The sequence below is a fragment of the Blennius ocellaris genome (genome assembly GCF_963422515.1).
Source record: "Blennius ocellaris genome assembly, chromosome: 8".
In the NCBI taxonomy this organism is placed as follows: Eukaryota; Metazoa; Chordata; class Actinopteri; order Blenniiformes; family Blenniidae; genus Blennius; species Blennius ocellaris.
In genome coordinates this window covers 15,963,979-15,989,402 of record NC_137657.1, presented here as the reverse complement: position 1 = coordinate 15,989,402, position 25,424 = coordinate 15,963,979, and the positions used below count along the sequence as shown (strand labels likewise).

The 25,424-nt window shown below is 39.8% G+C and overlaps 2 protein-coding genes across 2 annotated transcripts; both read left to right on the top strand.

Annotated features, from left to right (window-relative positions):
- Window positions 1-165: 165 nt before the first annotated feature.
- Window positions 166-3,005, top strand: snip1 (Smad nuclear interacting protein). Its single transcript, XM_080500435.1, has 4 exons — window positions 166-443; window positions 641-770; window positions 1,387-1,931; window positions 2,079-3,005. Exons 1-4 carry the CDS (start codon window positions 295-297, stop codon window positions 2,338-2,340), a joined length of 1,086 nt encoding a protein of 361 aa, XP_080356561.1. The 5' UTR covers window positions 166-294; the 3' UTR covers window positions 2,341-3,005.
- A 1,576-nt stretch (window positions 3,006-4,581) lies between these two features.
- Window positions 4,582-20,610, top strand: LOC308133069 (mitogen-activated protein kinase kinase kinase 5; the record flags this gene model as incomplete). Its single annotated transcript, XM_080500338.1, has 28 exons — window positions 4,582-4,921; window positions 5,024-5,163; window positions 6,625-6,812; window positions 6,986-7,154; window positions 7,559-7,665; window positions 7,880-8,050; window positions 8,255-8,367; window positions 9,318-9,477; window positions 9,626-9,776; window positions 10,334-10,438; window positions 10,702-10,751; window positions 11,300-11,395; window positions 12,480-12,564; window positions 12,866-12,999; window positions 13,987-14,114; window positions 14,844-14,980; window positions 15,171-15,276; window positions 15,380-15,537; window positions 15,772-15,973; window positions 16,330-16,498; window positions 16,757-16,922; window positions 17,690-17,875; window positions 17,988-18,093; window positions 18,451-18,688; window positions 18,813-18,925; window positions 19,577-19,674; window positions 19,771-19,847; window positions 20,240-20,610. 28 exons carry the CDS (start codon window positions 4,582-4,584, stop codon window positions 20,334-20,336), a joined length of 3,990 nt encoding a protein of 1,329 aa, XP_080356464.1. The 3' UTR covers window positions 20,337-20,610.
- Between the last annotated feature and the right edge of the window lie 4,814 nt (window positions 20,611-25,424).

Sequence of the window (25,424 nt, the reverse complement as noted above, 5' to 3'; positions counted from 1 at the left end):
ATATTTAGAAAATATCAGCTAATAATATTTTGCAATGGTTTGGGCTTTTTGTCGAGACAAAGGAAATAAATACGTTTAAAATTCACAGCGGAACCCATAGAAGCGTAGACAGAGACCAATCGGACATTAATCCTCGAAGGACCGCAGTAACCGGAAAGGCGTCGTGCGAGCCGTGTGGAAGTTTTTTTTTTTGTTTTCTCACTGCGAAGCTTTTCTTTGTTTTTCTGTACTTTGCCGACGGGATGGTGGTGCCTGCTTAATAAACGACACTCGGCCGAGTAGAAATCTCCGAGGATGGCTAAAGAGAAGCGGCACAGGAGAAGAGACTCTCCGGAGGTGAAGATAAAGCAGGAGAAGCTGAGCCCGGCTAGGCCACAAACATCCCGCCGCTCCAGGTCCATATCCCCCGGCAGCTCCAGTCCGCAGAGGAGCACAACAAACAGGTAAACCCGACAAATCCACATCAGATTAGTTTCATCTTCCTTTTTTATATTAAACTTAACAGTAAATGACACTCATATTGACCCGCTAAATAAAGGCAGTTGCTTCATCACAGTTTCAGTGTTTCGCAACTTGTGGCGTGTTTACGCAGACTGAACCGTGTTGACATGACTTCGGTCTTTTTCGTTTAATCACGCAGGTCTCCTGCTCGGACGAGGGACCGCTCACCGGGTAGAAGGGAGCCTTCCCCCGCAAGAAGAGGCAGCAGGTCCCCGAGAAACCAGAGGAGCCGCAGTCCTCACCGCGGAGGCGACGTGAAGATAAAGCGGGTGATTATATGTATTCGGTTTCCCATTCCCCGCAGTGTCGACACTGCGATGTTACTTACCTGTTGTTATAGTATTGACATATTTGAGCAATATGTTATATTTTATCTTTGTTGCTTTTTTAAATTACAAATTAGTCAATCTTTTGCTTTAATGACTTGAATATTTATGCTAAGGTGTTAATTCATTATCTTTCAAGTTTTTTTTTTTTATTTCAAACATAAAAGTATATATTAAACAAAAAAAAACCTATTGAAAAGCAGTAGGAATAAGTAAATACTTATAAACTCCTACCGCCTTCTAATACAAATGGTCAACAAAAATGCACCTCGGACATAATCTTCATCTCCACTTAATGTCTGCATGAGAAATATTTATTATGAGTTAACCAAAACAAATATACAATGTGACCCCTCAACTTAGCCCCTCTTCGTCTCCATAGCCTTTTGAAATAATCCTCCTACATCTCTTTTTAAAGTGCTGTGTAGTAGTGTCTCCATTCAACTTGTCATCTAACCCATTCCACAGTGCCACTCCGCAAACTCAAATACACTTTCATCCAGAAGCACAATTGGACTGAACTGTTTGTATGAATATATTCTTTCTAAAATTGTCACAGGAACGTGATGACCACAGGGGGAGTGGTGATGAGAGGAGACGACGAAATGATCAACCGGAAGAGAGGCGGAGCAGATGGGAGACCGACAGGCCGCCGCGAGAGAGAGAACGCGGCGGAGAGAGACACCGAGAGCGCGGTGCGCTTGCAGCCCAGCGCGCAGAGCGACAGCAGCACGATGAGCGGCGCAGGGAGAATCGCCAGCGCCGTGAAGAAAACCAGGAAGGAGCTTTTGGACGGTCAGTCGAAGAGGATGGTGACCCAAACGCTCCTCCAGCCGAGAAAGAGAAGCCAAACTTTGAACTTTCGGGGGCACTCACGGAAGACACCAACACATTCCGGGGGGTGGTGATCAAGTACAACGAGCCGCCTGAGGCACGTATTCCAAAGCGGAGGTGGCGACTGTACCCTTTCAAGAATGACGAGCCCCTCCCAGTCATGTACATCCACAGACAGAGTGCCTATTTGTTGGGACGGCAACGGAAAATTGCCGACATTCCCATTGACCACCCATCTTGCTCCAAACAACATGCAGTATTCCAGTACAGGTATGTGTTACGATCATCTGCTAAAAAGTTTCATCATTTCTTATGTTTTAGAATTAATAATCGGTACAATCAGTAAATGTTGAAGCGCTACATGCAATTTGTTTTTGTTGCTGTGCAATGAAATCATGCCTCCTCTTGCTTCTGCAGACTAATGGAGTTCACACGGGCAGATGGCACCACTGGCCGCAGAGTGAGGCCTTACATAATTGACCTTGGTTCTGGAAACGGCACCTACCTGAACAACCAGCGCATCGACGGCCAGCGCTACTACGAGCTCAAAGAAAAGGATGTTCTGAAGTTCGGCTTCAGCAGCCGCGAGTACGTCCTCCTGCACGAGTTCTCCGACACGAGCGAGGTGGATGCCAAGCAGAGAGAAGAAGAAGAAGAAGACGAGGGCCTTGATGAATGAGTCGTTCCAGCGTGTTGCTTTTGCCCAAATTAATTCAGGTTTGTTAAAGGCATCATAGGTGTCAAGATAATGAAAAAGAAAAAGAAAGTGGGGGGGGGGGGGGGGGGGGGGTGCTTCTGCTGGTGAGGGAGCAAACAAATTGAACTAGTATAATCAGGAATCAGTTAAAATATTGGAACAAGTTTGGTTTTGAAGTATATACTGTGTAATTACTGAACTATTACTTAAACTTGCCACAACAGTCTTGAAGAAGACTTCCTATTCTCAGGTTGTTTGTGTAATGTCTGTGATGCATCTTACATTGAACAGTGCTCACAATAAATTAGTGCTCAGTGCCAGATAGAGGAATTGTTTTCTATATATATATATATTGGGGGTCTGCACTGAGTACTAGCTTCAGTTCATCCATTCTGTAAGTGGAAGTGTACATCACATTATTGGAACGTAAATTCTAGTTATGTCTAGTAAGCTTTGCTTATTGTCAGAGTAAACATTACAAACACTGCTTGTAAAAGCCTTGTTTTTGGCTCTTTAGTGTGGGGAAAGAAATGGATGCTTTTTTGTGGTTCCTCAGTTTGTATTTAAATACTTTTGTTTTCATCAGTTCAGAAGTATTCATAGTCAATTTTCATTTTTGTACAATATAAATAAAGATTTAAGATTTACACGCTGAATAATTTCTTTTACCTGCAAGTTTTTGCTTGTTTATCACATCTGTTCAAGTCGCCTACCATAGATAGAAAACATTTATTGCAGGAATTATAAAGCACATTCACTTGAAATTGTTATTTGCAGAAAATCATTAATCTAAGGATATTTGCCACTATTGTGGTCTGTATGGTTTGTCGTGCTATTCTTGTTGACTTTTAGCATAGAATTCAACTTTTGAATTAAAGACTTCATAAACAGTGTAACTAAAAAAATCTTATTTGCATAGAAATAGTCTGCTGACAAATATTCTGCATACATTTATATGACACATTGCCAGTACTGCTCAATTCTTCTGAACATAGACTATAACATTGCTCTTTGTTTGGGCCACAATCATGTTATTCTCACTAAAAGCTTACTATTTAATCATTTCTGAAAATTGATTCCCAACCTGCAAAATATAAGTATGTGGGCCACCAGTTGCTGCAGTCGGCCACCACTTTATAAAGACATTCACAAATGAATGAGTCACTTTACAAGGCCAAGATGTCTTTTCCAACAGCAATCAAAAGATGTTTACTAACGTCTCTGAAAGATGAGAAACTTGAGCCAACACAAGATGCAAATATGTGTGTCTGTTGTGTCTTTAACACAAATGACATGAACTTATCAAACTGTTTTATGCCACAATTTGGTTGGTAATGCAACAATGTGCTACACTGTAACTTTGCATAGCTTTTATTCCTGATCATCAGTATCCAATCTGCTTTTTGCAAGTTGTCACAAATACTGACTTTACTGGAATTGGGTTCAGTTTGAGTGAAACTGCAGATTCACATCATGGGTGTGCTGCTGAAATATCTGCTTCACATTCAGAGGGAAAAAAATATTTTAATACAACACAACAGGATTAAGGATATATATATTTATTAAAAAAAAAATATATATATATATATATATATATATATAAAACATGGAGGTTTGTTTAAATAGAATCCTTTTCAAGTGAGCCAACAGAAAAAGCATGGCGTTAAGTACAGCTGTAGAATTAAGACATGACCTGAAATGCACTTTTGCTGCTGACCGTGATAGAATTGAAGAACTCTGTTGCTGATGACCGAATGTTGTCATTTTGGAAATGTTTCCGTTTTTAACCGTAGTCAGCTGAGATAGACCCTAAAACTGGATAAGTAAGACCAAGTATCTTGAATGATGGAGGAAAAACTAATCATTAATAGTATCAATGGGAGCCACAAAAAAAAAAGACGCAGATGGAAAGAAGAAAGCGTACATGTTGGTATTGACATTATGTCGCGCGAAAAGTTCTCCTGCTGAATAATATTTCACAGCAGAGGTCATGAGAGAGTCGAGGCAGAGAGGAGTCCAGTTTCAGCCCGACGGGCGGAGCGCAGTGGGAGGAGGAGGAGGAGGGGGCGGATCATGGCGAGAGTAGCACAGGGACTACAGTATTGGTAAATATGTGGCTCCTGCGAGGGCGGTGACTCACCTGGGGAATTGCAACAGAGCTGCACTTTAGTGGAAGCGGTCCGAACTTAGACTTGAGTTTGACCCGCGGGCCGAAGTGAGAACATGTACACGACGGAGCGCAGACGGATGAGCCTGAAGGAGCTGAAGAGGAAGGATCCGGTGTGGGTGTCCGCTGGGAGTTTGTGGCAGGACACTCTGGCCATCGAGCTGAGCGCAGGCGGCGGCCCGGGTAAACACATCGTGTCCCCGCGGAGCCGCACCAGACCCGTGTCCGTCACGTACATCGTGAGCGAGGACGCGTCGGTGCCGCAGACTGAGGAGAACTTATCCCTCAAGTGTCTGAAGGAAGCCTGCGCGGACGCACACGCCGTGTTTAAAACCATCTCGTTCGAGAGAATCTCCCTGGGCACCACAGACATCCTGGATAACTTCTACAACGCAGGCAAGTGCAGGCACGCAGGAGGGTAAATTGGCAGGTTTACGCGTAAAAGCGCGTGTTTTTACGCGTAACTCTCACGCGCACTGTGAAACTATCTTCCCGCAGATGTGGCAGTGGTGGAGATGAGCGACACTTTCTGCCATCCCTCACTTTTTTATCACCTTGGAGTGAGAGAAAGCTTCAGCATGACCAATAACATCATCTTATACTGTTACAAGCAAGACACTGATCTGCAGGCTGTGAAGGTAACGTGTCCCTTTGTTATTCTTATGAAGATAGGGTTGAAGATAGGGATGTACAGGGTGGGCTAAAAAAAAAAAAAAAAAAGCATTGCTTCTGCCCAAACCCTTTTTTGGTTGTGTTCTTGAAGGGAATATGCCATTGATGCATGTAAACAACCAACCAAAAATAAACTTAATTTCATTTCACATGATGAAACAAAAACATGTGTCTTAGACCAGGAGTTTTTTTCTTCTTCACCAAAACAAGGGACCTTGTGCACTCATAACAGAGTTTAGACAACATGCCCCCCACCCCCACCACCCCCATCTGTCACACTGCACAGGCCTTTCCTCTAAGTTGGATGAATGGCTTGGCAACTTAATGTCTTCCACCTTTCACCTTATACCAAACTGTTGTTAACAGGTCTTCAGATCCACAGACCATAGAAAGCACAGCTCTGTAAGCCAGTTATAGTCCTATTATTTGAAATATCTTATATAGTCTGCATCCACTTTCTTAGTCTTTTGCACTCCAGCCATTCACATGATTTCTTTGAAAAATTAACCTTACTTTACTTAAAGTGATCTACAAATATTATGTGCACTGTGCTAAAATGTGTCAGAAGAATATACCATAAATTATTTATATACTGCAAAGAAATGCCAAAATAATTTATACAACGTTTAAAATATAAACCAACAAGCAGCTAGTGATTGCATAATAATAGTAAATATTTAACTCTATGCACAGAAAAATGTATTGATACCTCAGGACACTCTAAATTATTAATCATAATGGCAATAATGACCATTTTCTGTTTATCATCTTGTCATAATTTTAGATTTGAAATGGTTGTTTTAGTTTATAACAAATGAGCTGCAGTTTTCAGTGGCATCACCCAAGTCAGTCTTTATCCAGAACTTGTAGGTACAACTTGAAGAAAGTCACAGATGAACGATTGTGATGAGGACAGTCAATGCAACACAGGAGTTGGGCAATTGTATTAAAAAGGTAGACGACAAGTGATTATTGGACTTTACAGAACGAAAACTGGATTGAAAAGCCATTTGAGAACATAAATAAAATAAAATTATAAAAACACAAAATCCTTGTAAACCTGCATTGGCAACACAAATATACAAAAATAGGTGATGCAAATAATTAGATAGTATAAGACAAAATACTGAAAGTAAAATAATGGATTATTAAAGAAAGATTTTAATAACTAAATCTTCCACAATAATGCTTTCCTTATCAAGATAAGACAGGTGTTAAATCCAAATGGTAGAATTGAAAGAAGCAACCTAGAGTCACAGATATTAAAAGATATAATAAACAGTATAATGATGCAACACATACAAATAGTGAAATATTGTCTGCATGATGAAAAATCCTTTGTTATCATTGATTAAACCATTTCGTGGTCAAAGGTGACACTCCAGTGTTAATTGTTCTCACATAAAGGCTGCATTGTTTCTTCCCAGGATCAGTGTGGGAGCTACACCTTCATTCCTTACATGGTGTCACCTCAGGGCAAAGTGTTTGCTTGTGACGCCACAATGATGACTTGCATCAATGAGTTGATGCAGCCGACTTTCCAGCTGGAGCCTCTCCTTACTCCGCTGGTGGAGAGGCTCGTGCACCTGCTCAACAACGTGCACGTTCAGTCCAGGTACCGGCAACGGCAGCGATCTCCTCATCATTATGTGCTTTGCTGAAAATGTGCCGGGAGGTTTCATATTACACATAAACGCTGTAAATTACAGCTTCCTCCACGTTCAGCTTGCGGCTTTACTGGAGATTGAGAAATCTAGAATTACTCATGGGGTTTTTTTGTGCTGACAGTGAGTATTTCCGGGAGTCAGTCAGGCACGAGATCCGGATGGCGCGGGAGAGATTCAGCGGCCAGGCCCTGAGCGAGGAGTTGAGCCGCATCCAGAAACGCTTGGATAGTGTAGAGCTGCTCACGCCGGACATAGTCATGAACCTGCTGTTGTCCTACAGAGACATCCAGGTTTGTATTTATATGTTTATATATCTGGGTGTCTATGGGTGACGTATGAAGTATAATAAATATCAAGGCTAAAAACAAATGAGACTTTTCAAATGTGTCATTTTATTAAGCAAAATAATGATGAATACAAACAATTATAGCTGTGATTGCAGAAATAAACATTCAAATGCTTGTAAAAGTTTATTGGTTAATATATTTTGAATTTAAAAACATTAAAAAAAAAATCTCAAAACGCATCAAATTTCAATAGATTAGATTCAATAGACACCAAAAATTATTCCTTTCCAGTTTTCTGTAGATTGTGTAGATTTTTTCTTTTTTTTTAAAAAGGGATCTAAATAATTCTTTGTGTTTTCATGCCATCAAAAGTAAATTGTACGTTATAACCGGGAATTGTTTTTCAGGACTATGATGCCATGATCAACCTGGTGGAGACTCTCACTGAGCTGCCCATGTGTATGGTAGCAAAGCATCAGAATATCAAGTTTCATTATATATTTGCTCTAAACAGGTACCCGCATCCTCATACCAACAGCTGCATGTCCTTGTTTTTTTCTGATGAGTCAGCAAAGTGAAATGTAAACAGTTTCCTGTTCTTCAGTTTCACTTTTGTGCCTCTTGCAGCTCTCAGCATTTTGTTGCTTTGTATATACACACAGGCAATATAGAAATAGCGTTGCCAAAGCTGAATCGTATGAATGTCTTGTTTTTTTCCCCAATGCCAGGAGGAATCGCGCAGGAGATCGCACAAAAGCTCTAGAAGAAATTCTTCCCATCGTAGAGTCGGGAAAGAAGGTGGGATCAGACGTCTACTGCCTGTGCGGACGGATCTACAAAGACATGTTTATGAGCTCAGGGTTCACTGACCAGCGCAGCAGAGACCAGGCCTGCTATTGGTACACTTTGTTTGTTTTCAGGCTCGTCATACAAACGTTTCCACCTGAATAAGGCAGCATTTATCTTTTGCTTTTACCGGTTTCATTTCATGACAGATCCAATAACATAACTTTGTATTACACAAATAATTCAATACATTTTAATGTGCAATCCCCCCCCCCCCCCGAGTTTATCCACTGGTTTACTTAATCATGATTTTGCAGGTATGGAAAAGCTTTTGAGACAGAACCAACGCTTCACTCGGGCATCAACAGTGTGGTCCTCCTCATGGCGGCGGGACAGGAATTTGAGACTTCCATTGAGCTGCGCAAAATAGGTGATTTATTAGATGTGTATTTTACCACCAGAGAAAGTCTTTGATGACCTGTTTGTTATTTTAACTTTTATATTGGGCTGTAAATGCTTCCGTATTTGCACTGCACAAGTTAATCCTGATCATTCTGGTCCAGCATGTTCTCAATGTTTTCCTACTCCAACACACTTGAATTTAATGGTTGAGTCATCATGACGCCTGATATTGAACCACTCATTACAATCAAATGCGTTGAAGCGAAAACGTAAAAAAAATCACACAGGGTTATCGCCCTCAAAGAATGACTGCCTTTGCAAATGTGTAAATGGAAATTTTTAGGATTTTAATTATGCCACCCTGTCTTAATTGCATGTTTCTATTCATCAATATAAGTTCAGATTGTCTTTGAGATGTACTATTTAGAGAACAACACATAAATCTTTATCGTTGTTCATGTTGGCACTTGCAAGAATTTACTTCAGCATTCAGCGCCTTTAGCGCTACATGTCATGATGTGTTCTTTGGCGTTCACACTAATCTTTAGAATTTATCCACCCACCCTATTTCCGGTACTGCTTTATTGACTTTGTGCAAAGGCATGATCACTCTGCACCAAGTGAAGTCACTATTCAATCACAGGTCAAACACAGAGAGACACACTTTGACACGCACTCACATTCACACCTACAGATAAATTTGATTCAGCAAGTAAAGTCAAACACATGTTTTTTGGATTGTGGAAGGAAACCAGAGTACCTTTGAGAAAGCCCACAAATGCAAAAATGTATTATTTTGTGCAAATGATGCACCTACCGTCACAATGTGCTGCTTTGTTTCATCCTTGGTCCATCCCAGCACACTGAGAGTTCAATGGTCTTGCATTTTTACTGGGGATTTTCATCCAGTGATTATTTCTAAGGTTTTTTTTATTTGTTGTTGTTTTTTTCTTCCATGTGTTTTTGTGTTGAATACAGGTGTGACTTTAAATAGCCTGCTTGGTAGGAAGGGTAGTTTGGAGAAGATGAAGGACTACTGGGATGTAGGTTTCTACCTTGGTGCCAACATCCTTTCCAAGGAACATAAAAAAGTTATAGAAGCCTCTGAGAAGTTGTACAGACTCAAGGCCCCTATATGGTGAGACTCAGTCGCTCATTAATAATCAGAGCTAATCACACAGATTCAATATCAACATTTCGTCACAAGTTTTGTTTGAGTTGTAGCAAATCATGTGAGTTTGGAAGCAGTTTGCAAGAGACCAGATTCTATATTTGTTGTGTTTTAGGTATGTGGCGTCCATTATGGAGACGTACATCCTATACCGCCAGTTTGCCAAGCAGCCTGAGGTCAGATCACCTAAACAAGACATGGTGGACTTCTGGATGGAGCTCCTTCTTCAGACCTGCAAACCCACCATCTCAACAGACCGTTGCCCCGTAAGACAACCCATAGTACTTCAATTTGAACTGCATCAATATATGCTCATCAAAAGCATCTTTTGTAAAAATGAGTGCTTCAGAAGCATGATCAGTTAGTTCAATGAATCAAATCAAATCAAATGTAATATGTGGAAAAACTGGTAGGATTGACAGGTGCACAGAAATCTATGGTCTTTTTCTAACATAACTCAGTGATCAGACTTCCGGACTAAAGTTGTTGGACATTACTTGTTCAACCGGTGTCTATAGATGGGTGGAGGGGAATGAAAAGCTTCCTTCCTAAGCAGTTTTTGCTGTTGTGTGGCCATTGTCTTGATAGCTGAAGGAAGTAGGTGTTTGTGTTTGTGCATATACCGTACCTGTCTGCTTACGTTTTGTTATTGTCGCCATTTTCCCTTCATTCATTCAAACATTTTTTTACTCATCGGTTTGCTCACGTTAGTGGATGAAGTAATAATATTGAAAAGGGGATAATATCAGTGAAAATTGTTTAGAGATAAGAACCAATGCAAACAGTGAAGATTAATTTTCTGGAATCATATATGTTTTTTCAGGTGCTTGTTCTGGAGCCCAGTAAATTCCTCCAACCAGCAATAGTCCGTGTTAGTGAGGAGGACGAGAGTCGCACCGTCCAGTTGCAACACGTTACATTGTTAAAGGTATGCAGACCTCCTGTACTTCAATCTCTGTCTTTGCACATGCTCAGAATTGCACAAGTAAATTAAGGTTTATTTCTTGTTCATGTTTGTTCTGAAAAATATAATGCCGCGTTGTTTCTACGGTTATTTGTGTGTGTGAGAAATGTCTTTTTCCCTTACCTCAATAGTCGTTCACTTTTTCTTTCACATTTATGGAGATGCACTGGAAAACTTGACTGACGAGTCATCTTGTGTGCTAACGCACTTATTTACACCTTTTACAGAAAGGATTACACCAGTGGACTTTCCCAGCGTCTGCAATCCGGGGAGTGAGGTAAAGTGGAGCACCGCGTGTGCAAACATCTCCTCTCTGTACTTCAGGGCGTGTTTCAGCCCACAGGAAAGCCAGAGGAACCAAAACATGGGTTGTCGATGAAACACTTGGCTGGCTGTCAGAGCGCTGCTCTGTCAATACAGTTTCGGGCATTTCTTCTTTGACGTTTGTGGACAACTTGTTGATTCCCCCATTACTACGGATCAGTGCTGCTGTGAACTTTGGCCCATCTTATCTTACAATTTACTACCTGGGAATTGCTCAACTGGAGGGCTTCTTTGCAAATGCTAACAATTTAAGTAGAGTATATGATTATTGGTGGATCGTGGAAAAGCTGTTGTATTGGAGATTTATATATGTACATCAGTCATATCATAGCATTGTTAAATGTTTCCCCAGTTGTCTTGCCTGAATCTAACACCAGAGTACAAAGAGATTGACTTTTGTAGAGTGTGTGTGAATGTTATGTATGTGGTTCTTATCATATGAACACGTTTTGTTTTTTCAATTTGGATGTAAAATCTGTATTTACATTTTTATCTCAAAAGTGCATCAAAGATTGATGAGAGGAGCTGCTTTCTGTATGTACACTACAACTCAGATGACTTCCAGCTCTGCTTTCCCTCAGAAATTCACTGTACAGGGTGAGTGACGACAAACACATTGTGTGTTTCAGTGTGTGTGCGTGTGTTTGTGAGACTTGCTCAACAACCAGGTTTGGATTTTTCTGGGAGGATGGGAGGGATCCGCCCCCCTCATTTCTGTGCTTCTACCTGTTTATTTTTGTCAAAAGAACAAAAAACACAACATCTATGTTTAGTGTGAAATGCTGCCTGCTGCTGACAAATGGACTGTGTACAATCTACATAAAGATAAACAGCTCATCATTACCAGATATAGGCGCTGATGTTGCAAAGAGAATGGGAATTTTTTTTTTTTTTTTTTTTAAAGATTTAGTGTAATTATTGACGTAGAGAAATGAGTATCAACTATTTACTCTATGTGAGTCATATCCTTTGTTGCCCTTTTAAAAGTACACTCAGGACAGATCTTTTTTTTTTAAATCCTGCTACATAAACCACTTGACCCAAATCACAACACTACATTTCCTCTGGTGGCATCTTACACAACAGGTAGCTTTTTGTTTAAATTCATGCACCCTTTAGTTCTATTGTACATCCATTTTTTTTATATCTATATCTCGAGATGGTTATTTTTTTTCTTTCTTTTTTTGTTGTTGTTGAATTTTTAGGGTCGTATTTATTGAAAAGGTACAATGTTGGAAGACAGGAAATATGGGGATCCAATTAAGAGAATTACATGCAGTAAACTTCTGTCCAGAATCGAACCGGCGACTCATTGTTGTACCAACCACTTAACACTCACGTTGTCTCTGCCTCCCAAATGTGGCCAGGTTGATAAAAAGGAAGTCACAGTAGTCAGCAACTTAATTATCCATTTTAATACAAGACAGGGTAGCTTTTTTTGTAACTCAAATTGTAGTAACAAGGTAATTAAAGGTTTTTTAGACCAGGAAAACATGAAGTTGGACAATGCGGTGTGGAAGATGGATGGATAAAGCTGTGGCTAATATATCTTTGATTGTGTTTTTTTTAACAACCTTAAAATTGGGTGTGTGAATTGTAATATAATGAACCCCATACTACAGAAATACTCCCAGAGCTGTCAATTCACATTAATTTTCTTTTCACACTGTCGTCCCACCAGGTTCTGCGAACTGGTGAACTCCCTGCTCCAGCAGGCTGTGAACCCTGCTCAGGACCCTCAACATTTAACAGAGGGAGTGCTGGAGGTCAGTCAGAGTCCATCGTTTCTGTTCAGCAGGGTTTGCTCTATTTTAGATCTCAAGTGTCGTAACTAAAGAACAACAACTCTTGCATGGGAAAGTCAAATTTAAAGCACACAATTTCCATATATTTCAACATAGTGTGCAGTATTTCTCTTAGTGCAGAGATGAAGAACTTGTATATTGATGTCATATTTTTCTCCTATAAAAGTTTTTCTTTCACCATGCGGCTGTGAAATTCCTCACAGGCTTGTAGTTTTTCTTTTTACTGAATCCTCATTCATGCTTTAAAAAAAAAATTCTGCAGTACATCTACGAGACCACTGAGAATGGCGACAAGGTGGTTCTTGGTAAAGGGACATACGGGGTGGTTTATGCTGGAAGAGACCTGAGCAATCAAGTACGCATCGCCATCAAGGAGATCCCTGAAAAAGACAGAACGTATGTGAAAATGCTTCTTTTTTTTTTTTCAAAACAAATAATCTATCTCACTAGGGAATAAGAAGCCGCTCTGTTTCTCACAATGTCTTTCCAGGATACCCTTAAAAGGAAGGAGTATAGCAGACATCATAATCATGATCGTTTAATTCCCTGTGTGCTTTGTTTAATACGGGAGAAGAGTGTTTAAACTTCTCATTGCTTTTATACACACTGCATTTTTGTGTTCAAAATAGAACTCTGCAAACATAAATCCAAACTTTTACAAAAACATCTGTGTCCAAGATATATCAAAGCTTCCTCTGTTACTCTTCTGCTGTTTTAATTTTTTAGGCAGTATTCATCAAGGGCGCGAATGCAAATATAAAGATAATATCTGGAAGTACAGGTGCATCTAATGTAAATGAAGTTGAAAAGATCATTTATCCCTTAATTTAATTCAAACAGTGACATACTTCTCATAAACATTTTGAAAACATATGTTTGTGTTATTCTTTATTGTTTTATCCCAATAGATAAGTAAAAACATAGTTTTTCAAACTTGGAAAATGTTTCATATGGTATTTATTTTTTTAAACTGTATGCCATAATTATAGCAATCAGTAATTTAAACACTTCAAATCTTTTAGGTTTTATATTTTGAAGGTGGGAAAAAAATGAACAAAATCATTATTTCAATGATATTCAATGATACAGTTTTACACGCACCTCTATGAAGTGATTAAAAAAATAACTGAATAGTGAATGTGCTGTTCGAGTTTAGGCAGTCCCAATCCCAGTCACTTAGGCAATTTATATATTTGGAATAAAAACCTGATCGTTGTACAACAATGTTCCCATTCCTTCACCCCAATAACTTTCAACTTGAAACATAACAATGTGATCACAATGTTTTGGAGATGTTTTCTACATGCCAGTCTACAATGGGGAAAAAAAACCCCTCAAAACAACCTTCTAGTTACATGCTTATTCCTTTGTGCTGTTTGCCAGGTATTCCCAACCCCTCCATGAGGAGATAGCGCTGCACAAGAGGCTTAAACACAGGAATATTGTCCAGTACCTGGGCTCAGTCAGTCAGGATGGATTCATCAAGATCTTCATGGAAGAAGTACCAGGAGGTATCAAACCCGAGATGTCATTTTATATGTGCGGGTGTTCAGAATTAATTCATGAGGGAAACATGTATGACCGATTAATGAAATCTATTTATATATAGGGTAAAAACATTTCTTTAACTTAAGCTTTTTTCTTGCTTATCACATCTACTTATACAAACACTGGGTCATTTTCTCTTGTATTTGACACAGAAACATAATTCATACATTCAGTTGATCTTATAATGCCTTGGTTGTGTTTTCTTGGACTCTATTGTGTAATAATTGTGCATTGATCGACTGATATTGTATCTTTTGGTTATTGGGAGAACAGTACAAAGGGATGTCTTTCTGGTGGAAATATATTTCTCAAAATATATAGATACCTATCCACCCAGTTTTAGTTTGTATTTCATTACTCAGTGTGCGGTTTTGTAACAGGATGATGCCTTTATTCAGCATTCAGGAAGTGATGTGCTCAAATCTGTAAAACTGTGTAATTATGCAACATCTACTGGAAGGAGTGGGTGGTTCAATACTGTATATTAAGGAGGGAAAAAAATATCCAGGCAGTGACAAGAAAACTCTTTGAAATATCCCCGTTGGAAGCATTCCTGCTCATAGCTTTGATGAATATTACAAAATACTGGAGAAACCCACTGTCAAAGTAATCACATGAAAGAAGCTAATTGTCATCCTCTGTGTGGAAATCAATGTGGTTTTTTTTCTCTTTTTGCTTGGTTCTTCTTCTAGGAAGTTTGTCATCTCTTCTGCGCTCCAAGTGGGGTCCTCTGAAAGACAATGAAGCCACAATCATCTTCTACACCAAACAGATCCTGGAGGGACTCAAGTACCTTCACGATAACCAGATAGTCCATCGAGACATCAAGGTCAGTGGAACACCCACTGATTGTATTTTAGTTTTGGATCACGGGTTGTTAAAGTGCCAACTCCTTTGAAGATAACTGGTGACCCCCGAGGGGAAACCACACCCCTCACTTTAAAATCCACTAATCTATCGCACTTTCACTCTGGTTTTATGATATGGGGTTGTATAGCATCTGTATTTCTCTGCTGCAGGGCGACAATGTGCTGATCAACACATACAGTGGAGTGTTGAAGATCTCTGACTTTGGAACATCAAAACGCTTAGCAGGGATTAACCCCTGTACGGAGACTTTTGCCGGTGAGTAAAACACATTAATGATGAGACGATAAGAACAGATGACAGTGACTTTTTTCAGTGTTTTATCTGCCTCTTGTGGTTTTTAACGGTGATTTTCCAATAGGAACGCTTCAGTACATGGCCCCAGAGATCATCGACCAGGGGCCTCGGGGTTATGGGAAGCCTGCAGATATCTGGTCTCTGGGGTGCACGATTATAGAAATGGCAACTGGCAAAACACCCTTCCATGAGCTGGGAAGTCCTCAGGCAGCCATGTTCAAGGTGATGAAAGTGATTTTTGAGAGTGGAGACAAGGCATCTGAAAAGTATTGAGATTTTCCAAAACGTTGTTATGACACAGCATTATTCCAAATGGTTTAAATAAATTTTTTTCATCAAAATTCTACACACATTTCTCCATACTGACAGCATGAAAAACTACTGACATCCCTTTGATATGAAATGACTTCTTACGAAGGGAAGATAATATAATTGTCTGCCGCCATCTTTATCCAGGTGGGCATGTTCAAGATCCACCCCAAAGTTCCAGAGTGCATGTCGGACGAGGCCAAGGCCTTCATCATGAACAGTTTCGTGCCAAACCCAGACGACAGAGCCACCGCCACAGAGTTACTGATGGACGCTTTCCTTCGCTCATCTCCCAGGAAAAAAGTTAAAATTGTCCAGGAATCAGACTCAAAAGACTTCCTCAGTGCTGGTGAGACAGTACAACTGTACTTATGTTATTCATCCATTCATCTTCTAAACCGGAGAACACGTTAATTCCACACAGAAAGGCTGGTATCTAAACCTGGACCTTCTCGCTGTGAGGCGAGAGCACCAACCATTGTTCCACCATACGGCCCTATGTTATCCATGTGTATCAGTTTCATTGTAAAATCATCTACACCAGTAGCTTTCAAAATGACTCCAAATGGGAGATCATAACATGAATATGTTTTTTATGAGAAAAGCCTGTGGGAGTGTGGTATCCACCCAAAGATTACTAAATGCCAGAGATTTCTAACTTGCATTCACCAGAAGTCTCTTAACACGCTCTCATTGTATTTGCAGCTGACTATCAACGCAGTCTGTCTGTGCCTATCTCCATCTTTGTGGAAGATACTGATTCATACTCTGGTTCAGTCGATCTCTCTTGTTCTCTCGACCTGCGGCGGAACCAGGCAGACGTGAGAGGAGATGAAATCTCTGAGAGCCCACCGAGTACCAGCAGCTTCCTGTCGTGAGTAGATTATTGCTCAACTACAAAGTCAAGGTCTTGTATCATTTCTGCATCAGTACAAGATCTTGCATGATTGGTTCACCACTATGAGGTTTCAGTTTGGCAGCCTGGTCAGGTTACATCCTGTCGCGAAAGAAAAAGGGCAAATTACCTCCCTATCAAATTGCAAGATCTACTTTGTTAAATCAGAAATGAAAAACCATAATTCCGCAAGTATTATCTTCCTTTATTTGTTGATCTTATGTCTCTATTGTCCAGGATTCAAGATGACTCAGTAACAGACTTGTGCAGTCCAGCTTCAACAGAGGAGAATATCGGCCTTTTCATGCTGAGAAAGGACAGCGAGAGAAGAGCCACGCTGCACCGAATTCTCACTGATTACATCAGTAATGTCGTGTCCAATATACAGGAGGCTGTGCCTCAGGTAAGTAAGGAAAAGTCTCAGCTATAGTTCATAATACTGAATTATTATTACAATGCTTCTTGCATGACACATGGTGCATTTCTCTTAAATTATAATAGACCAAGACAATGATGCTTGATCCCATATTGATGGGATTTGACACAAACTGTTCTGTGTTCATTAAACAGAAACAGGATCTTACATGACCTGATTGCAAATGTTCGCTTCAAAGTTACTAATTTAGAGCTTCAGAGTCTCGATCCAGACTGGCCTTGATCCTTGTTTTTCACCTTGACAATATATTATTGAATAATTTTCCTACGATGAAATACAGTTGCAAGTGCGGCTGCTTAATTTGTATACTTATTTGTTTATAGTCGGTGTTCACTGTATCATCTTGTATGTACCTTTACAACCATGTGTAGCAGGTTTTTAGCAATCCTCTGGCAAACCGGTTTTTACTATAGTTTCAAAACCATCGAGTTTTTTCTTGTGTTTATTTTAGCATTTATTTTAAGAAATACTTATATTGTGTCTTGTAGACTTATTTATATTTGATGTGTTTTAGGCTGTTCAGTTTGAAGACAAATAAAATCTTTTCAAAATGGCTAAAACAAATATAATATAAAAGAGCACATAAATATATGTTGAAGCTGGGAAGTGAACTGTCCAAAATGTTGTCATAAGTATCTATTTCTATTTCTCACAGTTGGAAAAGTCCAGAAGTACTTTCAGAAAAAATGTATTGTATGCTTATTTTCCTTTTTTCTGTCTCTCTGTTTTAAAAGTATGGCGAGGGCTCCTCGCTCACCACGGTCCACATTACTAAACTCATTACCTGCCTGCGAGACAATATCCACTCCCCAGACAGGAAGCAGCTGACCAGTGGCCTGCTGGAACTGCGGGCGACGCTGCTCGCCACATCAGTGCCTCTGAACAATCTGCAGGCGGTGCTGTTTAGCTTCCAAGATGCTGTAAGTCACTTCTGTGCCTGGAAACAGAAAATAAGACTGGCATGCATTTAGAAATACACTGTGATAACACATTTCCTCTGCATTCATATTCAGTCCTGTGCTTCGTTTGTAGGTGAAGAAAGTGTTGAGGCAACAACAGGTGAAACCTCATTGGATGTTTGCTCTGGACAATCTTCTGAGGCAAGCAGTGCAGGATGCCATCACTGTGCTACTTCCAGGTAGAGCTGACATATGTTCTATTGTGTAACATGTTCAAGCTAAATGGAGGGAATGAATCAACATCGGGACTTTTGCAAAAGAAGCATTATAAACGCAGTGCCTGAATAAATATCATCTCGCTATTGGTTTTTTTTTCCCATTGGTGAATTTAGACATAAAAGAAATAATTGATCAATACATAAAGACAATTGGTGTGCTCGGCATATACATTAAAAAAAAAGCAATCACCGTAAAACAGATGTCTGTCTCATCCACCTTCTTTTAATGCAAAACATGTTTGTTTTGGGCATGTTTGCTTGTTCTCTTGCCAGTACTTTCTTCATTAACTTTCCTCACTCTCCATGCCCGGCTCCTAGAACTGAAAATCCAGCTTCAGTCTTCATTTGAGATTGAGGAAAATGCTCAAGGGGAACTGTCAATGGACCCGGACACACCTGTAGTTCTTTTCCCTGCCCAGCCGATGGTGCTAGCAGACACACTGTCCACAAATGGAGGCCTGTATGCATCCAGTCCAAACTTCCCTACAGACCTTGTAATCACCTCTGATGCTCCCCTCACTGAGAGGCTAAGAGACATGAGAGTGGAGACCACAAGGTAATATTGAGCCGATTACCTCATGTTTGACATATTTCTCCAGGTTTTACTATAATTGTAAAAGTATTTGACTTTGCCTAACAGCAAACATTTAGAATTTAAATGTTGCTTTGTTGTGTTCCAGGCTGCTGAGTCAGTTGAGTGAGAAGGAGAGAGAATACCAGGAGCTGCTGAGAAAATCTGTCCAGACGAAACAGGAGCAGATAGATGCACTTAGGAAAGCTTCAGTCGCTGAAGGTAAACCTGCTTTACCTTCAACCTTTAAAGGTTTGAGATGCCTTTTAAAAGCATTGTATATCAATAAATGTAGATTTCAATCACATACAGTAGCAGTCAGCCATTATATTTACCTCTGGTCGGTGTACACAAACTCACTCAAAGTTTAAACAAATATCTAAAATCTGCTTGTAAACTGCTTATTATATATACAGTGAATAGTACATTGTAGTGATCAGTGTTCATGCTGGATATAACTGAAAGTGTTTGACAAGTTTTTCACCTAAAAAACTAGTCATTCTCGATTAGGCGGTAGGGGTTCAGGCAGCAATATGACAATTGCAATACACAAGAAGCAACATGACCTGAATTACATGAAGGGACCAAACCTTCTTTCGATTACAAGTCCAACTAATGATTCCCATTACGCTCTCTTAACACTCCCACCAGTCAAACTCAGCCACGCCTGAGCTTGAGGCTGATGGGGGATTTCTGCCTGACTGGTTTCTGTTAGAGGTACAGATTGTAGGATCAGCAGCTCGTGTGCTTGGATGATAACATGTCAGTTTGGATAACAAACAAATAATATCTTGCAGTGGGAAAAGGATAGCACATTTACATTTCATGAAAAACTGAGTGAAATGTAACTTGGATATTTCTGTACATTACTAGATGGTGAGCTGACTCCCAAGAAAACATCTAATCCAGAGACAAAGGCCATGGTGCGCTGGCTTAAGTCCGTTCCTGTTGATCAAGACACTATTGATAAGGTACACTCAGTAGGAGCCCTACCTTTTTTTCGTTCTTTCTTCTTTTTTCCTAAGGCTGGTTGGTGTTACTCACACATGTGTGATCCTGTTCTCTAGCTGCTCTCTCATGGGTTCACCTTGGACTGTCTCCTCCACATGGCCTCCAGGGACGACTTGATGTACTGTGGACTGAGGTGAGCTGCTTCCACACGTCACTCTCATACAACCCGTCCGCGCAGAAACAGGAAAATACCGTGCTGTGGAAGTAAAAACAACATACAATTAGATACGGGCTGATTTTTAACATTTACTTCGCAAATTTGTTCTATTTAAATCATCAGGAAAAGCTGCATGGATTGCTGGTATACATTTTAGTTGATTAGTCAATGTTGCATTAATTTGCACATTCGTCATAGGTTCTGATGACACCTGACAAAATATTTAGGTTATATAATATATATATATATAGCCCAGCACAGACATTAAACGCAGCACAGACATTAAATGAACGACATTGTGACTGTTGCTGTTCTTTTATCTGATTTCCACACTGCGTCTATAAAGTTGTGTAAAATTGCTCTTTCAGAGGTGGCATGCTGTGTCGTGTCTGGGCAGCTATCACAGCTCGGAGAAAGACCCAGCTCAGCACGCACAACGAGGACAGTGAGGACACACTCCTTTAATGGCGTCTGATCTCGTCCATCAGAGGACAGGTTTATTGACAGGCTGGCCCTGTATTGTTTGGAGGAATAGAGGCACTGGTGAACATGGATGACGATCAGTTTTACTTGTTTGTTAAACTGTGAATGTATTGTTCTTTTTAATGAAGCTGACTAGTGTTTACAGTTTTTTGTGCACCTTTAGGAGGTTATTGATGAAGCTTATTTTAAAAGTCTTGCCAGCAGTATTTTTATTTAAACATTGTTCTCAGGGCTTCGGCAAAAGGGGCTGCAATAAAAGGAAGTGGTTTTCTAATCAAAATGTGTGTATTCTATTTGTTGTCTGCTGTTCTTTTGCATGAGCTACAGTGATCTTAACAGTCTCAGGCCACCTGACTGGTTTTCCTTGAATTCATAGTTTGTGCATTTCAGTCAGGTATTTTCTGATGAAAGATGGCTTATGCTTCGGATGGAATATCACACATTTCTGGAGGACATAAAAGGCTTTGTTTTAAGGTGATAACTGCTAAATATGGACTCTGTGTATTTCTCTCCAGACTGACTACACTGCTACTTATAGTACCATATCTGCATGTGCCTCTGTATGATATGAGATTATTACCGGTTTATCTTCAGTGTTGGATATTTCACAGCTTTCTCCTGATGCTTTGGCATCGTGTTTGACAGAAAACCAAGATCTAAGTTATTGAGGGAAGATTATATTTTGGATGAATATGTCTGCCTTCTGAGCAAGTGTGAGTTCTTTGTGCAGCATCCTGTTACTTCAAATAATGAAGAGGAACATTGAATAGCGCCGACTGGTCTGTTGTCTGAATGAAGCTATTTGTTCTCAACATGGAGAGTTTTTTGTTTTTTTGAGAGAGAGAGTGACGAACCATGGAAGAAGTGATGAACTAGTGAACAGTCCTTGAATTCCACATGCGTTTCCTCATCTGTTTTCACAATGTTGATGTCTCCTTAGAAACTTCTACATGGACGTTGTGTGTCTGTGTGTGCTGCATGTTTGCATATGAGTAGGTCTACTGTTTAACTTTGGACATCTAAATGTGGAATTATTCTCTGGGAAATTATTTTTGTCTCATCTTCAATTCATGGCTATGTGTTCAAATGTGGGAATTAAATTAAAAAGACTAATATTAGGAGTGTTGATTCATGAAATAAAGAAACAATTAGGTTAATGATATGAGGGATTTTGTGTAAATGGAATATTCTTCAATATGTGAGAAGAATATATGCATATCTTTTTTTCAAGCGTCATCGTCACTGTGCAGTGATCTCACTGCTGCTGGTAAGAGGATGTTTATTATGATGACTGGAGTAACAGATACATGTAGATGTGACTCTATTAGGAGACTTGAGTTGACCTGAAATAACCTTCACCTTGGTCATTAACAAAATTAGTTTGGACATGTTTTGCAGCAAATATACAATTACTTTGGAAAGTGCAATGGTTTGAGCAAGTGATGGATTATTGTAGTGAACAGGACATTTACATAAAGTTTTTTTCTTTATTTGTTTCTTTATATTACCACTCTGTTTGTTGCAGAACGATGACGAGTTTGAACCAGGTTGGGGTTATTGCTGAATGGGTTTTGCCATTTCTCCTTGTGCTTGCATGATTTGTCTTTTGGTAGTCCGGTTTCCGCCAACAGTTCAAATACGTGCATTTGAGGCAAATTGGTGATTCCTATTCTATTTGACGAATTGTGTCTTCATTGATAGTCATAAGCTGCAGTCCCTCATGACCCTAAATAGAGAGATATTGAAGATGGTTGCATGATTGATGACACTATATATTTTATACCCTTGACCATGCACATCTTTCTGCACACTGTTAACCGAGGGATAAAAATCTAGTTCTGACCGTATGTCTTAGCGTCTCCTTCAATAATGTGATATATAATGTCACTTTGCTGTGTCCTCAGATTTATCACATGATTTATGTCTTCAGCATCATCAGGTTTGTCTCCTTGAGCAAAACCCTGATCAGAGCTCTTCCTGTAGTGAAGATCACAAACTTTGATTTACCATTGTAGTAAGTCAGGCTGCGAAACAAATCAAAAGGTGAATAATAAATCAAGGTATCTCTCTGTTATGTCCTTGGAAGATGTCAGAAAGAAAATTAAGAAGCAGATGTTATCAGCCAAATTCAATTTTCTGTCTTCTTATCCCCTCGCCTCAATTCACGTTCTCATAAATTAATAAATGACTGCAACAAAAGAAAATGCTCTCTGCAGTTGGTATTTAAAAAAGCAGTCTTTTTCAAAGTTCGATTTTTATATGTTCAATGACTTGAATTGAGTTGAGTGTATAGCTTTTTGTGTTGTCATGTTTTGTAAAGTCTTTCTCAAGTGTGGGATACTGTGTGTTAATGTCAAAAAGCAGGCGGCAGCTGTCACCCTAAACATATTTCTTTTCACAGATAATTGAATATTATTTGAGTGCATCCCCCTGAGTATAACTTAATAAGCTTTATCACACAATGGTATTAGGATTGTCCAGCTAATAGGATACAACGTCTTTGCTTTGATGAGACATATTGGAATACATAACAGACTCCCACATTACATTTAAAATGTGAGTGCATAATTGCATTAGAAAACGGGACTGAATGTTAAAGTATTCATTTCAACTGATTAGCTTTTGTTTACTTTTTCATTTCCAGTCCTGCATTTTGGCCTAAAGCTTATATCTGTCCTCTTTTTAGTGTTTAGTTAGAATTTCCATTCCCCGTGGCAGGCATTAGGTTTCAGGATTGCCCTTATTTCTGAGATTACTGTATTTCTAAAGCTGTGACGTTCGCATTGTCTTTAGTTTATCTCTCTGTATGTGCCCTAAATCCCTCCATCTCTATTCTGTTTGGAGGTGGAGCAAAACCACTTATAGGCAAATAATAAAGATTGCTGTCAGGGGGATTTTTCGCACACACTTGGGAGAATTGAGGACACCACACTGGGAGGCCAAGGACCCCGGGGATTACTGAGCTCACCCTCTTTTTCGCCTGCTTCCCGAGGACATGCCATCCCACTATCTTGGACTCGGCTTAGGATAAAAGGCTGGATTTAATTTGAAATGCATAAAACATACTTTGCAAGGATGTTTCTTGTTTTTTTTTAGATAGATCAATTGAAAAAACAAGAGCATGTTCAGTCATGCTTTGTTTTTGCTGCGTTTCTACTTTGGGATTCATATGAACTGTATAGTTACATAATTGTGACACAAACTATATTTCAGGTGCAGACCAAATGTCTTTATAGCGTGTAATAAGACCACATGACAGCAGATCACAAGCACATACTTTCCATTGGTGTCACTGCTTTGAGAATTTGATGCAATGAGTTTGTAGGAATTTTAACCTGGTTCAACCTTGTACATTAAATATCATTCAACAAATTTGATGCAAAGGATTTTTTTTTCCCATTTTCCACACGAACCAACTATATATTGCTCCGTGGTATGCATCTTCCTAATGAGACTTTAGTTGTCTTTAGGACCCTCAGGAGAAGCCGGAAACAATCTCACAAGCAATTAACTACAATCAAATAGTTCACTGTGCAACTGTGTCAAGCCAAAACCAGGTTGACGATACTTACAGCTGCACTGAAAATACTCCCTCACTAGTTCTGAAGAGTGTAGACTTAATCCTGACTGTAATCTAGAGACTTTAATCCAAAAGAAAGCATAATCTAGCTGGGTGTGCATGAGCATCTGTGTATACGTATGTGCTGCACAGCTCTTCCAGGGCTCAACCTCAAGACCTTTAACCCTTTGTTTATCTCTCTTGTCATTCTATCTCTATTAAGACTCCTCATTCATATGAACCACATCGGTAGTTTCTGTCCCAGTGGGCTGAGTGTTTTGACTTGGTAATCTTATTAGCACTTTGACAGAAAACACAAAGAGAAGTTCCTTGCACTTTTAAAGAAGTATCTTCTCTTACTGCTCATGAAATAAAAATTAGCATTTAATTGTGAAATAGTGAAAACAAAAAATATCAAACTAGGCTAGAAAGAAATCCAAGTGGGTAAAACTATACTAGTACTACTCCCACCTCACAACCATGCGTGGGTTTTCTCTGGATACCCTAGTTTCCTGCAGTTAGAAAACATTAATGCAGTTTGCACATTGCTTTAGGCCATTCTCAATTGGCATTTGCTCCAGCTACCTGCAACCCTAAATTGGAGAGAGTGGTATAGAGAATCAATGTAGAAACATAAAGAAAAATGTCGTAACTTGGCGAACATTTTTTCTGACCATTGCCTATAAAGCAACACTACTTCTATTGGCCTTAACTGTGGTCCAACTGGCACAATGTACAAAGATTCACAGCTGAAGTAGTATGTTCTTCCATTGTAAATTTCACATGGCATTGGCATGTTCACATTTACGTGTGTTAAAGAGCCGTGTGCTACTTTCTAGTTTTTTGAAAGTTTCCTTGCAGCGTCACAAGTTGTTGATGGTGCTCTCATGTCTGATCATTTAACCTCAGTGAAACTCAGTCTGTTGTGGTGCAGGTTTCCCTCCTTACAAATTGAAGCAGAGGTCAAACGAATGCTCTCTCTCTCTCTCTCTCTCTCTCTCTCTGTCTCTCTCTCTTCCCCTCCTCCCTTTTTTAGGGGGTTGCCATGGAAATGAAAGCATGGGGGGGGGTTCTATTATTGAAGCAGTTGTGGGATTGGTGGTGGGCTGCACGTTGGTAATAGTGGAGCAATTCATGCACTCATAAACAGAGAGTGCGGTGGAGCAGAAGGGAGGTGGAGGGGGTGAGGAAGAGAGAGAGAGAGAGAGAGAGAGAGGCGAGGAAAAGGAAAATAGAGAGAGGGGCCTCAGGGGTGAACGGAAAGAGGAGCCAACTCCACGTGTTTTGGCCCTGTTTCTAACAGATAACACGTTTTCGACCATTACGTCATGGTCTGCGAGGCTCTCTGCTGTGGAATCCCATTCCTCATGGAAGACTGGAAACTGAGCGGCTGGTAAGGCCACCTGTTGTTGCAGAGTCCAGAGAAAAGCTGGAAGAAGTGCAAAAGGCCTTAACTACCGCAGTCTTAATTACACATCTTATAAAGAAGAATAAAACAAAGTGACTTCCAA

Bases quoted from the DNA above. Each gene is read 5' to 3' on its own strand.
- snip1 (XM_080500435.1), top strand. From the start codon at position 295: ATGGCTAAAGAGAAGCGGCACAGGAGAAGAGACTCTCCGGAGGTGAAG. The intron at 444-640 runs GTAAACCCGACA...TTAATCACGCAG, and splicing joins CAGAGGAGCACAACAAACAG to GTCTCCTGCTCGGACGAGGG. The intron at 1,932-2,078 runs GTATGTGTTACG...TTGCTTCTGCAG, and splicing joins CATGCAGTATTCCAGTACAG to ACTAATGGAGTTCACACGGG.